Below are 13,837 nucleotides of genomic sequence, written 5' to 3'. Positions count from 1 at the left end.
TCTTCCGATGTCTGAGTAACTGAAACTAATAATGTTCGGAAACGAAGAAAGAGGCGGTAACGGAAGCTTGGCGCGTGAGAGAGGATTGAGCACCACGATCTCCGGTCTCTCGTCGAGGAGGATCAACCAACCATGGGAGGAGCCACAGTGGCGCTTCTGGTGAGAAGCTTCGGGGAGGTTCAAGAGGTGAACCGTGTTGGTAGAGAGATCGAAGAAGGCGCATGAGGATGCACGCGAGGCCGTCTGCGAGTGGGGGAGCATAAGCCACGGGAGCTGAGGAGGAAGGTGCGACGGAGGAGTGGAGGAAGCGACGGCGGAGCGCCACACGCGGCAGACGGCGAGGAAGCGGAGTAGTCTCCGTAGATCGGAAGCTTCTCGGCGATCGATTGGACGAGCTCCGGCGGAAGCTGCGTCCAGTCAACGCTCATCTTTGCAATTATCGGATCGGTGGAAGATTTCATTTTTTTTTTGGCATTGGAGAAATATGTATTGTAGCGGATAAGAGCTCGATGCTTGGTGATCTTGACACGTGTCAGTAGAAGACAGTTTATATCCGGCAACAGGGCAAATGAATGGGGAAAATTGCAGAAATAACATCAAATGTCGTTTCTTACTTCAAGGGATGACCTTCTAGGTTTAGGGTTTTTTAAAAAAAAACTAAAACAACGAAAAGACTAGTTTACCCTTAAAAAATTGAATACGTGGCAACCTTCTATCTATATAGTGAAAAAAACTTCGAAAATTTCTTCTCTCACTTTTTCTAAAAATTCAAAACGTAAATTTTTTTTTCTTTTTCTCTCCAAAGATATTTCTTGGCGATTCTAACAAAAAATTTCTTAATTTTTGTCTTACACTCGACATATTTCTCTACTATGACAAGATCCGACGTTCCAAAGTTGAAGAATTTGAGAATGCATGGAAAGTGTTCGATAAAAATCCTCAGAGAAAATTTAGCTCTTAACACGTCATACTAGTCATATCGGTCAGACTTTGGTCATACCGATCAGATTTTGGTCAGAGGTCACAATTTGGTTAGCCGGTCACACTTTGGGTGAAGATAACTTATGTTAAGAGATTTTTTTTATACATGGAATTAGATCACCAAAACGATAAAAAATATATTCTTATAACTCTTATACAACTTTTTGAATCGTTTAAAGTTAATTTAGACCTTTACTTTTCGTGTGAAAAATAGTCATACCGGTCACACTTTGATAAGACGGTCAGACATTGGTCATACAATCAGAATTTGGTCAGACAGTCAAACTTATTGAAAATTGATGAATTTATCATTTTAAAAAAGTGTTAATATGGTATAATAATAATCTCATATAACAAATCGGTCAGACGGTCAAACTTTGGTCAAACCGATGATACTTTAGTGAGACAATCAGACGGTCAACCTTTGGTCATACCGATCATATCATCAGTCTGGTCATAAGGTTATACTGGTCAGACTAGTCATACTTTTTCAAAAATGATGAATTTACGAATTTAAAAGTGTTGATCAAACATATTCTTCTTATATAGAATTTTAGCTTATTAGGGTTTCACTTCGATTCGATTCGAAGGAACAATATCATTTAAGCTTACACTCGTCAAATTTTTCCTTTATAACGAGATATGGCACACCAAAGTTGAAGATTTTGAGAATGTATGGAAAGTGTTTGATGAAAATCCTGAGAGAAATTTTGGCTACCGAAATACCACACCGGTCAAACCGATCCGATTTTGCTCATGGTTTCAAGAACAATGATATCATCAATAATGTAACTCCTTCCAAATAAGTCCTAAAGTAATAGTAGTGTTTGTATAATACATTAGATACAATTGACTTATGTTGGAAGATTTTTTTTTACACATGAAATTAGAACTCCAAAATGATGCAAAATTATTTTTAGAACCCCTATACAACTTTTCAAATCGTTTAAATTTAATTTAAACCTTTCTTTTTCGTACCCAAATGGTCAGACGGTCATACGGTCAGACGGTCATACCATAGTCAGACGGTCAGACTTGTTCGAAATTGCATAATTCATCGTTTTAAAAATGTTAACATAGTGATAATTATATCATATCACAAATTGTTTAAGTTCAAACTCGGTCGTAACAATATGGATTGACCACATTTTTTGTTTGACAATAGAATTCCTTCCAAAGAAGAACTAAAGTACTAGTAGTGTTTGTGTAATACATAGGATACAATTGACTTATGTTGGAAGATATTTTTTTTACACATGAAATTAGAACTCCAAAACGATGCATTAGTATTTTTATAACCCCTATACAACTTTTCAAATCGTTTAAATTTAATTTAGACCTTTCTTTTTCGTACCCAAATGGTCAGATGGTCATACAATCAGACGGTCATACCTTGGTCAGACGGTCAGACTTGTTCGAAATTGTATAATTCATCGTTTTAAAAGTATTAACATAGTAATAATCATATCATATCACAAATTTTTCAGGTTCAAATCTGTCGTAGCAATATGGATTGACCACATTTTTTGTTTGACAATGTAACTCATTCCAAAGAAGAACTAAAGTACTAGTAGTGTTTGTGTAATACATAGGATACAATTGACTTATGTTGGAAGATTGATTATGACCAGCGTTACCAATTTTGTGAGAATAATCATTTTGACCAATTTGACAAGTATGACCAGTTAGAAGTACGACCAATTTGACCATTCTGACACATATGTATGACCAGTTTTCCGAATTCTTCCATTTTGATGAATTTCACATATTTAACGATTTCGATCAGTTATAATAACTTGAATCATGGTATTGTTGATGAAATGCTCAAACTTAATATTGTTTTTTCACAACAAATTTAATAACGTATTTTAGAAACAATATTTACCTATTATTTAGATTTGTATTTAATCGATAAAATGCTCAAACTTAATATTGTCTTTTCACAATAAATTAGCTGAAAAATAGATTGGAAGTAAAGAGTGTTGGAAGATTATAGAATGGATAAGAAGAGAGACTGTAGTTTATTCCACATATGCGAATGGAGAGAGAGAGGTGGAAGAGGAGAGAGAGAGAGTTGAAATATTTTTTAAAATTAAAATATTAAATAAAAAAGGAAGGGTATTTTTGGAAGGATACAATTATAAGGTTATGAGATGATGTTAATTTTTTTAAAAAAAGAAGGGAGGTCATGCCATGAAGTAAAAATGACATTTAAAATCATTTTTGTAATTCCCCCAAATGAATGAAACGACGCCCATCGTGGTGCGGTTCTAATGGTTGCGGCCATATATTTGAATTTGGTTCAGTTATTTTTTTTATTCTTTTCTTGGAAATTATATATTTTGTTGTTATATCAGTTTAGATTTTTATTTGGATTTAATTTAAACTCGATTTTTATTGGTAAAAAAAAAAAATTCCATTATTTTTCTATCAAGTTAAAATTCAATTAGAATCGAATATAATTATATATAATTCAATTCAACAATTAGATTTTGCATAACAAAATTGAAAAGACTTTTAATACCCGAATGACATCTAACGAAAACCGAAATAAACTTTGCCCAAACTAAACAACCTAAACTGAACCTAAAATTCTTTAAACTAATTTTATAAATTTTAATCAAGTTGAACAAAAATAAACCAAATCTAAATAAAATTATAATTTTATTTTCATTTCCATCTATGTTTATTTCTTTAATGTAAATAGGAACCTCTTTATTAAATCAATAAACTACTCATTTATTACATAAGCTAAGCTAGCATTCAACATCTTGAATTTTCGAGGAGACGGAAAGATAGACGATCAGGGGTAGTTAATATTACAATTTAAAGAATATATAATATATATATTTTTTCCAAATTACTGATCCACATTTATTCAACAACGAACCCCATAACTTTGCTTAACAAATTACACTCAAAGAAGAGATGAAGACGACCATGGAAACATTTCGAGAAAAAACAATGTCGTACACTATAAAACACAAGATCTCCAAGTAGGGCGGAAAAATGGCAGCATCTAAAAGCTCAAACCATGTCCAAAATTCCATAATCTTCAAAACTTTCAAAACCAGAAAACAACATTACAGAGAACTGAGAAGTCCTGCAAGAGAGAAGGAGAAGAAGATGATGATGATAGAGCGACAAACCTGTAAAAGAAGAGGATAAGCGACTCGTGAGGTGAATTAGCGGTAGCGGCGAAGGGAGAGAGTGTTGTTTCGCTTCCAAGTCGCCCTCCGTGAGGGACGGTTCTTGTGGAAGAGATGACCCTTTCCCCGGAGTCCTCTGTTCTTCTTTCCCTCCGAAGTAAGGCCACGGAGCTCGCGGTGTTTGTGAACGGGGTTGCAGATCCAGTTGATTCTCGGGTCATTACGAACTGCCTTGTGAGCCGGGTCAACCAGGATTACCTCGTAATACTTGTACGTCGAATCCTGTTTAAGGTTTCGTTGAAATCAAAAAACGCATTTTCTCAGTGTCTAGTGACGAAGATACAAAGTATCCACTTTGATTACGCTCAAAGAAACAAAACCCAGAAGAGTTCGAATGTTCTCCTTTTTCTTATATCATATCCAACATTGTAATGATGAAGATTTGTCCAAAATCATACCGCCTTCCTTTCCTTAACTTTTTTCAGGGTAGCAAAAGATAGAGGATTCCAAAACAAAGCATATACCTCGTTGATCCAATAAGAGTTAAGAACTCTCAGACCGCCCAACTTTCGGCCAGCACGCTCCTCGGCAACAGATCTCTTACTACGCTGGAACTTAAGTTGGGTAACACCCTGATTCGTGGGCTTGCCGTACACAATACCCTTGGGAACTGGCCTCTTCCGTCCACCACGTTTCACACGAATCCGATAGACCACAAAACCCTAATACAATTTTCAAAACAGTAAAAAACACATGATTTGTGTACAACCGAAAACAAATGGAAGTTATGAGAAAACTGCGCCAATAAGAATGATAGCTAGGACCAGACAGAATCTGACTGGTCATGAGAAGCATTCAATCACTAATCGTACAATCTTCGGGTGACGGAGAGGCGAGTATCGATGAACCATATAACCAAACTCTACCATGTATTTATTTTGCCTAAAAAACGATCTAATAGAAACCGAGAAAGAGAATCTAATTACTAGATTTATCTAACAAAGTTGATAAATGTACAACAATCTTTAAGAATAGCAACTTTTGAATCAAAGAATCACAGGTCTGTCCATCTATTCTGGCAACAAACAACACAGAGGATGATCATATAATGTTAAACTGTTGAATCCATGATCCATCACAAGCAAGAAGCATCAATTAGAAATAAAACCACCAAATCCAAGAATGATAACACCCACAAGGAAAAAACATCATCTGTGTGACAGGAAGGAAACGTGAAATTCTTTCGAAATAAGCACATATAACTTCATACGAAATCCGCAGAAATGTATACAAATACAGCCCAGATGATACAGAGTGAAGATATCGAAATTCCCATTTCAGACTACAGAACAATGAGAAACCAAGTTCCAAAAAAACGTCAGTTCAATGACACTATTCAAATTCAATGACGCCAATAAGAACAACGAATCAACAAGCTTCCAAGCACAAGGGATGGAGACATGAAAACAAACCTGCTTGGCTTTGTATCCCAATCGACGTGCCTTGTCAGGACGAGTAGGTCGCGTGACACGGACAATGGAAGGTTGCTGTCTGTATTCCCAACACCTGACGCGCTGGAGAAACCTCATGACATCGGACTGTTTCTTCCTCCATAGCTCCGACACGTACTTGTAAGCCCCTGAGGTTCGCCAAAAACTCCATCAAATTACAAATTCAAAACGGGATCCAATAAAACATCGTATCCATTTGCAAGGAAATCCAGATCGATCTGGATCACGCAAAATGAGATCAAAGTGATCATCACTTACCCATTTTCCGAGTCCCAGAGAGCGCCGCCGCAGCAACCAGGGGTTTTCGTTTTTCCAAGCAACCAGAAACGACGTCGTTTCATTTCAATTTACTTAATAAAGTCAATTTGCAAACTTGGATAAAAAAACATACGAATTTGTCCCTATTTTTTAAAACGCAAACTGTAAATTTACAGATTTTTTTCAAATTTATTTTCGGACGTCTGATAATCTGTGTTCCATGCTGGATTAATTATGTGGCTTTCTATCAATTTGACCCCGTCTTCCCGTAACATTTTTAAAATTATCCACATCACGAAAAATAAAAAATAGAAAAATAAATAAGAATATACATATACACATCCATATGATTTGATATTATCTAGTTGTAATCAAAATATAATTATACGTTTATTCAATTTAATTTGGTTTACAAATATAAAATGATTGTGAGGTGCAATTATTTAGTCTATAAAGACAATGGTGGTGACGAAGAGAATATTTAGATGGTAGGGTCATCAAATTATGATTCGGAACCTTAATTAGTTATCACCATTATTATTATTCTGGCAGCTCAACGTTTACCCTTATAATAATTGCATCTCCCCTTTTCTTCTGCCGCATATACTTTTCCTTCTTTTTTTTTTTTCTGTTTTCGTGTGATAAAAATTAATAAAGGGAAAGAAAACACTTGTTCTAATAAAATCTAAAAATAATAAAAGGACAGAATTATGTGTAATCAGTGTCATGTTCTACATTACATTTGATATTCAGTAAGATTATTATGAGCAGATTGACACCATTTTTGTATTAAAAAAAATATTTAATTTACACTGTCTTTTCTTTTCTTTTCCTTGTTTTTTACTGTTCTGTCTTTTTTCATGGCCCCTCCCCAAGTTCTCCAATACTCACAAATGGTAATAAAAACAAAATTGTCACAAAGAGAGAAACCGTTTGGGGCAAAATGAACGATCGCAAGTGGGTCCCACAGTATGTCCCATATCATGGGAGCCAACCAGTCATAGCCTAGCCATCCGTTCCGGTTTCATTCGAGTGGCAATTACGTAATTCTAATGAGATCCAAGCCTACTCTCATAACTGTTTCGAGATTATGATTAACACTCTCCATGTGATGCCTCCACGAGTCTCTTTTTCTTTTTTCATCAAACGCCGTGTCGGCACGCAAAAAAAAAAGAGAGGAACTCACCTCCGTCACCGTTACCGTTACGTTAGAGATATCTCATATCGGCACCGGTGAAGATGAGGAAGGAGGCGACGCCGCCGGTCTCCACCTCCTCCTCCGCCGTCGGAAGATTCCTCGTCTGCTTCGAGACGAAGCCGTTGATTGCTGCATTGCTCGCTCTCACTCTCGTCATGCTCGTTTGGAACCTCCCTCCTTACTACTCCAGCCTCATCTCCACTGCTCGTCCCTGCTCTGCCGCCATGGCCACGGTGAGGGAGACGGTGGCACCGGTGAATTTGAACGGCTCTTACTCGCAGAAGTACTACTCCGTCTCTGTGAAGCCTTCAGATCCGAACAAGCGCATCTTCCAACCGTTCGGGAACGCCGCGGCGCTGTTCGTCATGATGGGAGCTTACCGCGGCGGTCCGGCGACGTTTGCGGTGGTTGGACTTGCGTCGAAGCCGATCCATGTGTTTGGGAAGCCGTGGTTCAAGTGCGAGTGGATTTCGAACAATGGATCGTCAGTTCGAGCTAAAGCGTACAAGATTCTCCCGGACTGGGGCTATGGCCGCGTCTACACCGTCGTCGTCGTCAATTGCACATTCGCGACGAACCCTAACGCCGGAAACTCGGGCGGTAAGCTCTTGATCAACGCCTACTACGACGAATCCCCGAGGAAGTTCGAGCGATTCACGGCGCTTGAAGAACTCCCCGGATCATACAACGAATCCAGATTCTCTCCGCCGTATCCGTACGAATACCTCTACTGTGGCTCGCCGCCGTATGGAAACCTGAGCGCGGCACGTATGCGGGAGTGGATTGCTTATCACGCGTGGTTCTTCGGCGAGAGGTCGCATTTCGTCTTCCACGATGCCGGAGGAGTGACGCCGGAGGTTATGGCAGTTCTGGATCCGTGGGTACGAGCGGGGAGGGCCACGGTTCAAGACATACGCGACCAAGTAGATTACGATGGCTACTACTATAACCAGTTCCTGATCGTGAACGATTGCTTGCATCGGTATCGACACGCCGCGAATTGGACGTTCTTCTTCGACGTCGATGAGTACATTTACTTGCCCAATGGCAACACACTCGAATCGATTCTCGCCGAATTCTCTGACAACACTCAGTTCACCATTGAACAGAACCCCATGTCTAGTGTTCTTTGCTTGAACGATTCAACTCAAGATTATGCTGGGTAAGCCTCGATATACCTCTAAAAGACTTTAACGTTTCAAATGGAATCAGGAAATCTGGTGTGCTACATTGTTAAATTCTGACATGGAATTGGTGGGTAACCAGATTTTAGTGATAGAATCTTGGAATATTGTTAGATTTCACCTGGGTGATGGCTGAATTTCGATAAGGATTCTGTTGTCTGCAACTGCAATGATGATACCTGTTTGATTATGTGGGTCGTGGGAGGAGTTCATGTTCCGAGCATTTTCATCTAGATTGTACTTGTTATAAATGGAGAACAGTTCATTTAAAGACAGAACTCAATGCTCCTTCTTAGGATCGAATTTAGGCAATAATAAGCTTCACCCTTGCTAATTTCTTAGCCAGCTTGTTGGACCAAGAAAAGGGAAGAACTTTATGACCCTAACAACAGCCTATGAGTGATCTCATATTGATTGCTTACTGGGTATTGCTCTCTCTGGTTTTGTTTCGTGGGCGATTTCAGGCAATGGGGATTTGAGAAGCTGGTATTCAGGGAATCAAGAACGGGGATTCGCCGTGACAGGAAATACGCGATCCAGGCCAGGAACACATACGCCACAGGCGTTCACATGTCTGAAAACGCCATCGGCAAGACGCTACACAGGACGGAGACAAAGATCCGTTACTACCACTACCACAACACCATAACCTTCCACGAGGAACTCTGCAGGGAGCTACTGCCCGCGTCAGCCAAGAAGAAGGTGACATTGTACAACAAGCTCCCTTACAACTACGATGACAACATGAATAAGCTCGTGAAGACCGTCAAAGAGTTCGAGCAGAGAACCCTCGGGACAAACCAGAAAGCAAAGAATTTCTCGTGACGACGACGATACCCGGGTTTTTGTCTATATAAAGGTATAGATGTTTCTTTTACTTGCCTCATTGATCCCCTTTCTATTTCATTAATAACATTTGACAAGGAAAAAAAAAATCATTGATATGTGTTCTCTGCTGAGCTTACCGTTAGGCAGCAATTTTGTTCACTATATACGTCCATTGGGGCCGTCTTATTGGGTTTGTTTTTCCTCTTCTGTCTTCAGTTGGATAAATTGGCATGATAATGAAGTGATGTAAGTGATCCTCTAATTGTTTTGGAATCATTTGTGTTAGGATACAAATCCTAAATGGTATTTTTGTAATTATTATGAAGAAGATGGGGTGTTATCTGTTTCGTGGAACTCAGGTGTCTGTTAATTTGGGTTCATTTGCATGAAATATAAAAATGCTATAACAGACCACTCAAGGTTAGGATATCAGATGTAATGTCAAAATGGGTTGCGTTATGCCGGTTGACCCGACCAACCCAATTATTGATCAAAATAGATTAATCCTTTTAATCTACTGTATTATTAATATTTAAACCTATTATATATGTATCTAAAATTATGATATATAGATATATATAAATACTAACATACGTATATATATAATTAATTATATGTACACGGACTAAAAAATCGAACGTTGCCATTTTTAATCGAACCAAAATATTTGGTATCGTTTTCGAACTGAACCGAAAAATTCGTTACCATTTTCGAACCGAACCAAAATATTATTTGCGAATCGAACTGAAAATCAATATCGTTTCCGGATCGAACCAAAAAACTCATCGTTTCTGAACCGAAATATCATTTTTGAATCGAACCGTAAAGATCGATATCGTTTCCGAACCGAATCAAAATATCGTTTCGAACCGAACCGAAAAAATCGATATCGTTGCCGAATCGAATCGAAATATCGTTTTCGAACCGAATCGAAAAAATTAATATCATTTTCGAATCGAACAGAAAAACTCATTATTGTCTCCGAACCGAACCGAAATATCATTTTCGAATCGAATCGAAAAGAACGATATCGTTTTCAAACCGAACCGAACCAAAAAAAATTGATATCGTTTACAAATTGAACCAAACCGAAAGAATCGATATCGTTTCTTAATCGAGCCGAAAATATGGTTTTTAGAAAACAATAAATAATTTTGGTGCGTGAATGAATATTGTTTGCATTGCATGAAACCGATAGATAGTCCATAAGATGCATACATTATCTCATCAAATAGAAATATGTTATTAATAAATGTTAAAATAAATGAATTAATTGGATTTAAGTGGGTTAATTGGGTTAACCCAACCCATTTGGTTTAGACAATATTTTTAATAGTTTGGTTTAATCTAACCCATTAATTTTAAAACCTAAATGGGTTGGTTAACCCATTTAGACAACTCTACTCACGTGTCTTCATTTTCGTCAAGGTTTTGCCATTTTCATCACTTTTTGGCCATGTCATATTATTTTTTTGGCAAAATGTATAACAACTAAAACATAGAGTTCCAACTTGGACGGATCCGACACAAAGTTTCGCCGGTCGAATTACGGTCATATAATATTTATTTAGTAAAGGGATCAATATATAAACTAAAATTAATGTCAATCATCACCTCTGGCCCCTTGTGAGGCCTCCAACGTAATCATTTTAGAAATTTATATGAATAATCAGATTTCTGTCCATATAAAACCATTAGATTCTTTTGGAGACTGAATTATTTATAGATGTTTGAATATTAATGTGTTATTTTATAGCTCTAAATTATCATATGACATATCCTTGTGTGAAACAAACCTATATTTATAGCCAAGTCTTCTTTTTTTCATCATTCTTGATATGTCGAACCAAGCTTAATAATATATTATTATACTTATTTTAAAATTATTTGGATATGATTTTTTGGCCAAATGAACTATATCTAATTTGAAAATAATTGAGAGAAAAAAACGAAAGGGGTTTCTTCTAAAAATGAAATCTTCTAAAATTCATTTACTCAAGAATTACTCGTCTTTAATTTTCTAAAAATATCCAATTAAAACTTTAATTATATATTAAGTCAAATAAACATTCATCTCTTGCAATTACATAAAAATTGTTTATTATTTTATCTATTTTAAATCCCAGTTTAAAAAGTATTTTTTTATAATTAAATAAAAAGTATAGATATTCTGGATATTTCTTATAAAGTTTGAGATTCAATTGGGTTTGTGCATAGTTGTAATTTTAATTGGGTATTATTTAATTAAATACTTTTGAATTGTTTTGTAAAGATTAAATAAATAGGGGTTGTTGAGTACGAAAGAACATAGATTAGGGGTCATTTTGTCAATTTGTGTTTTTATGGGAATTTTCTAAAACGATACATAAAAGTGCCCTCGGTGGATTACCGAAGAACCGCCTCATGGAGGAATGATAATAAGACTCATACCCTTTCGTTTTCGGCGTATTATTAAATTCCTCCTCCTCTCTGCAACCCCACAGGAGTACGCCGATTCTCCATCTTCTCTGGTGCTCGCTCTCTCTGGGCTCTTGTTGTCCTGATTCGCAGAAGCTCCAATATCTCCGTTAATGGCGAATGCCTCAGTTTTTGCTTTTTTTGGTGTTTTTTGTTGCTCATTGCTACAACCCATCTCGTGTTTTTTTGTTTATTTCAGGACACGCGCAGTCACAACCCGCAGTGATTTTATTGCCGTCTCCGATCAAGACACGACGATGGTAGTTCTGCGCTTCTCCGGCTTCAGTCTCATCGCAGCGATATTCGTTCATTTATCCCCTTTTTCGTTTTTGAGTTGTGATGTAATTGATTTGGATTAATGGGTTGCTTTCGAAATTCTCTGAGCCGGTGGGGTTTCTTCAGGTGAGTCCGGTAGCGAGAATGGAGAACGATGACGTCACGGGTCCGCCATGGCTGGTGCCGATGCTCCGAGCTAAGTACTTCGTCCCTTGCTCTGTTCACCCCGATTCGAGCAGGAGCGAGTGCAATTTGTTCTGCTTGGATTGTATGGGAAATGCCTTCTGCTCCTACTGTTCGATTCACCACCAAGATCATCATCTCTTACAGGTTCAGATTCTCTCTCCTCTCTCTCTCTCTCTCTCTCTCTCTCTCTCTCTCTCTCTGGAGAATTTGGTCGAAGGCCTTGTTCATTGACCAAAACAAATTCAGAATCACATTGACATTTTCTCCCGCAGATTCGAAGATCTTCTTACCACAACGTGGTCCGAGTGAACGAGATCCAGAAATACATTGACATTTCCTGTGTTCAGACCTACGTTATCAACAGCGCGAAGATCTTGTTCTTGAACGAGAGACCCCAGCTTCGTCCCGGGAAAGGCGTCACGACCACCTGCGAAATCTGCAGCCGCAGCCTCCTCGACTCCTTCCGCTTCTGTTCTCTCGGTTGCAAGGTACGTAAAGAATCGAATTACGAATTCGAATTCGAATTCTCTCATACATGAAATCCATCGGTTTCTTTGAAGTTCAAGATACAAACCTTCATAGCTTTTTCAATCCAAGTTTCCTAAACAGTTGGCTTTTAGATGCGAATTTGTATGTGATGGGTAGGTAATAAGTTTTCTCGTCCATACGTTATTTCTTAATGTCATGCAATTTTTTTTTTTCGTTTTTAAAATTCTGATAATTTCGCGTTGAGATTTTAATATTCAGAAAATCCCTTTCTCGTTTTTCACCTACGACACCCAATTTAGCTTCATTCGTGAATTATTCCGAGTTTTGACCGATTTTCCCTTTTTGCTCACAGCTCGGAGGAATCAAACAAGGAGACCCAAATCTCACATTTGCTATAAAAGGAAAGGGTGGCGGAGATATGTTCTGTCTTGGGACAGATTCCGATGAATCAGAGGCTCCTGCCAAGATTCCGAAGACGGTGATTCTCGACGGAATCTCGGTTAGAGTGGATCATGATCAACGGTCCATAAGCTCCGGCGACGAGATGTTCACTAAAGTTGTATCTCCGGGGACTCCTCCGATATACAACCGCCGGAATTCTCCTCGCCGGCGGCAAAGAAAGGGTATACCTCAACGAGCTCCCTTCTAAAATGGGTTGTAAAAAAAAAAGAAATAAATATTGTATATATTTGGGGAGTTTTAAGTATAATAGGAAAAGGTGGGAATTTGGAGATAAAAGGGATAAAATAAGAATAATGTTTCATGCAAATATTAGAAACATATATAACAGTAAGTGTTGTATTCGTATAGTTTTGGGCATAAGATAAAGCAGTCTACAATATTATTTGTCCCCTTTTTAAGTTATTAATTGGAATGGCGAACAATCTTGTGGGAATTTTACTCAAATGACCCACTTGGGTCACATCTATTTCACGCGTACACCAGAAAAAACATAATACTTTTTTTTGTTTGAAAAGACGAAATTACCTTTAATGAATACACGATTTTTATCCGTTCGAAAACAACTTCGTTATTACGACTTCGTAATTAATTCTAAATATAGTTACAATTGATTCTAAAAAATGTGACAAAAAAATCATCTGTCTTATTTTAGTTGTATATCAGTTATATGTTAGTCGTAATAAGGTCACAAAAAATAAAAAAAAATGGTATTTCAGACTTTTTCAACCAAAAAGTGGGTTAAAATTCCCCAATCTTGTGCATATAAAATCAAGCTTCTTATCTTTATTTCTATTATTTCAACATCCACATTCTTTTTCCCGAGTTATAAGCATGCATGTAAAGTTTCTCTTGTAATTC

The 13,837-nt window shown here is 37.5% G+C and overlaps 3 protein-coding genes and 1 pseudogene across 8 annotated transcripts; 2 read left to right on the top strand and 2 right to left on the bottom strand.

The window, feature by feature from the left end:
* The window catches only part of LOC104813386, a 1,600-nt pseudogene extending 1,152 nt beyond the window's left edge, over positions 1 to 448 (bottom strand).
* Positions 449 to 3,854: 3,406 nt separating this feature from the next.
* LOC104813217 (60S ribosomal protein L15-1-like) lies at positions 3,855 to 5,963 on the bottom strand. The gene is made up of 4 exons (XM_010540784.1): positions 5,900 to 5,963; positions 5,603 to 5,769; positions 4,655 to 4,852; positions 3,855 to 4,412 (listed from the first exon to the last, which is right to left on the bottom strand). Exons 1-4 carry the CDS (start codon positions 5,901 to 5,903, stop codon positions 4,167 to 4,169), a joined length of 615 nt encoding a protein of 204 aa, XP_010539086.1. The 5' UTR covers positions 5,904 to 5,963; the 3' UTR covers positions 3,855 to 4,166.
* A 1,067-nt stretch (positions 5,964 to 7,030) lies between these two features.
* Positions 7,031 to 9,463, top strand: LOC104813216 (galactan beta-1,4-galactosyltransferase GALS1-like). Its single transcript, XM_010540783.1, has 2 exons — positions 7,031 to 8,259; positions 8,746 to 9,463. The coding sequence occupies exons 1-2, from the start codon at positions 7,139 to 7,141 to the stop codon at positions 9,104 to 9,106; spliced, it is 1,482 nt and encodes a 493-aa protein (XP_010539085.1). The 5' UTR covers positions 7,031 to 7,138; the 3' UTR covers positions 9,107 to 9,463.
* A 2,049-nt stretch (positions 9,464 to 11,512) lies between these two features.
* On the top strand, positions 11,513 to 13,358 carry LOC104813215. Of its 6 annotated transcripts, none has more exons than XM_010540780.2 (5): positions 11,513 to 11,619; positions 11,766 to 11,826; positions 11,969 to 12,172; positions 12,301 to 12,516; positions 12,870 to 13,358. In XM_010540780.2, the coding sequence occupies exons 2-5, from the start codon at positions 11,824 to 11,826 to the stop codon at positions 13,164 to 13,166; spliced, it is 720 nt and encodes a 239-aa protein (XP_010539082.1). In that variant the 5' UTR covers positions 11,513 to 11,619; positions 11,766 to 11,823; the 3' UTR covers positions 13,167 to 13,358. The 6 variants fall into 6 exon arrangements, with proteins under 6 accessions (XP_010539082.1, XP_019057918.1, XP_010539081.1 ...); XM_019202373.1 differs by having other exon boundaries at positions 11,766 to 11,871; XM_019202372.1 differs by having other exon boundaries at positions 11,515 to 11,675; positions 11,766 to 11,871.
* Positions 13,359 to 13,837: the final 479 nt, after the last annotated feature.

This window comes from Tarenaya hassleriana, unplaced genomic scaffold (assembly GCF_000463585.1).
Source record: "Tarenaya hassleriana unplaced genomic scaffold, ASM46358v1 Cleome2, whole genome shotgun sequence".
NCBI classification, from domain to species: Eukaryota; Viridiplantae; Streptophyta; class Magnoliopsida; order Brassicales; family Cleomaceae; genus Tarenaya; species Tarenaya hassleriana.
This window is presented reverse-complemented; position numbering and strand designations above follow the sequence as displayed.

What these genes read in the sequence shown, in the direction of transcription:
- LOC104813217 (XM_010540784.1), bottom strand. An exon ending in TGGGATACAAAGCCAAGCAG is followed by an intron (nt 4,853 to 5,602) that starts GTTTGTTTTCAT and finishes AAATTGTATTAG; the next exon opens with GGTTTTGTGGTCTATCGGAT. An exon ending in ACTCTTATTGGATCAACGAG is followed by an intron (nt 4,413 to 4,654) that starts GTATATGCTTTG and finishes AACCTTAAACAG; the next exon opens with GATTCGACGTACAAGTATTA.
- LOC104813216 (XM_010540783.1), top strand. Translation starts at nt 7,139, where the DNA reads ATGAGGAAGGAGGCGACGCCGCCGGTCTCCACCTCCTCCTCCGCCGTC. An exon ending in TCAACTCAAGATTATGCTGG is followed by an intron (nt 8,260 to 8,745) that starts GTAAGCCTCGAT and finishes GGGCGATTTCAG; the next exon opens with GCAATGGGGATTTGAGAAGC.
- LOC104813215 (XM_019202371.1), top strand. Translation starts at nt 11,680, where the DNA reads ATGGCGAATGCCTCAGTTTTTGCTTTTTTTGGTGTTTTTTGTTGCTCA. An exon ending in AAGATCATCATCTCTTACAG is followed by an intron (nt 12,173 to 12,300) that starts GTTCAGATTCTC and finishes TTTCTCCCGCAG; the next exon opens with ATTCGAAGATCTTCTTACCA. An exon ending in TCTGTTCTCTCGGTTGCAAG is followed by an intron (nt 12,517 to 12,869) that starts GTACGTAAAGAA and finishes TTTTGCTCACAG; the next exon opens with CTCGGAGGAATCAAACAAGG.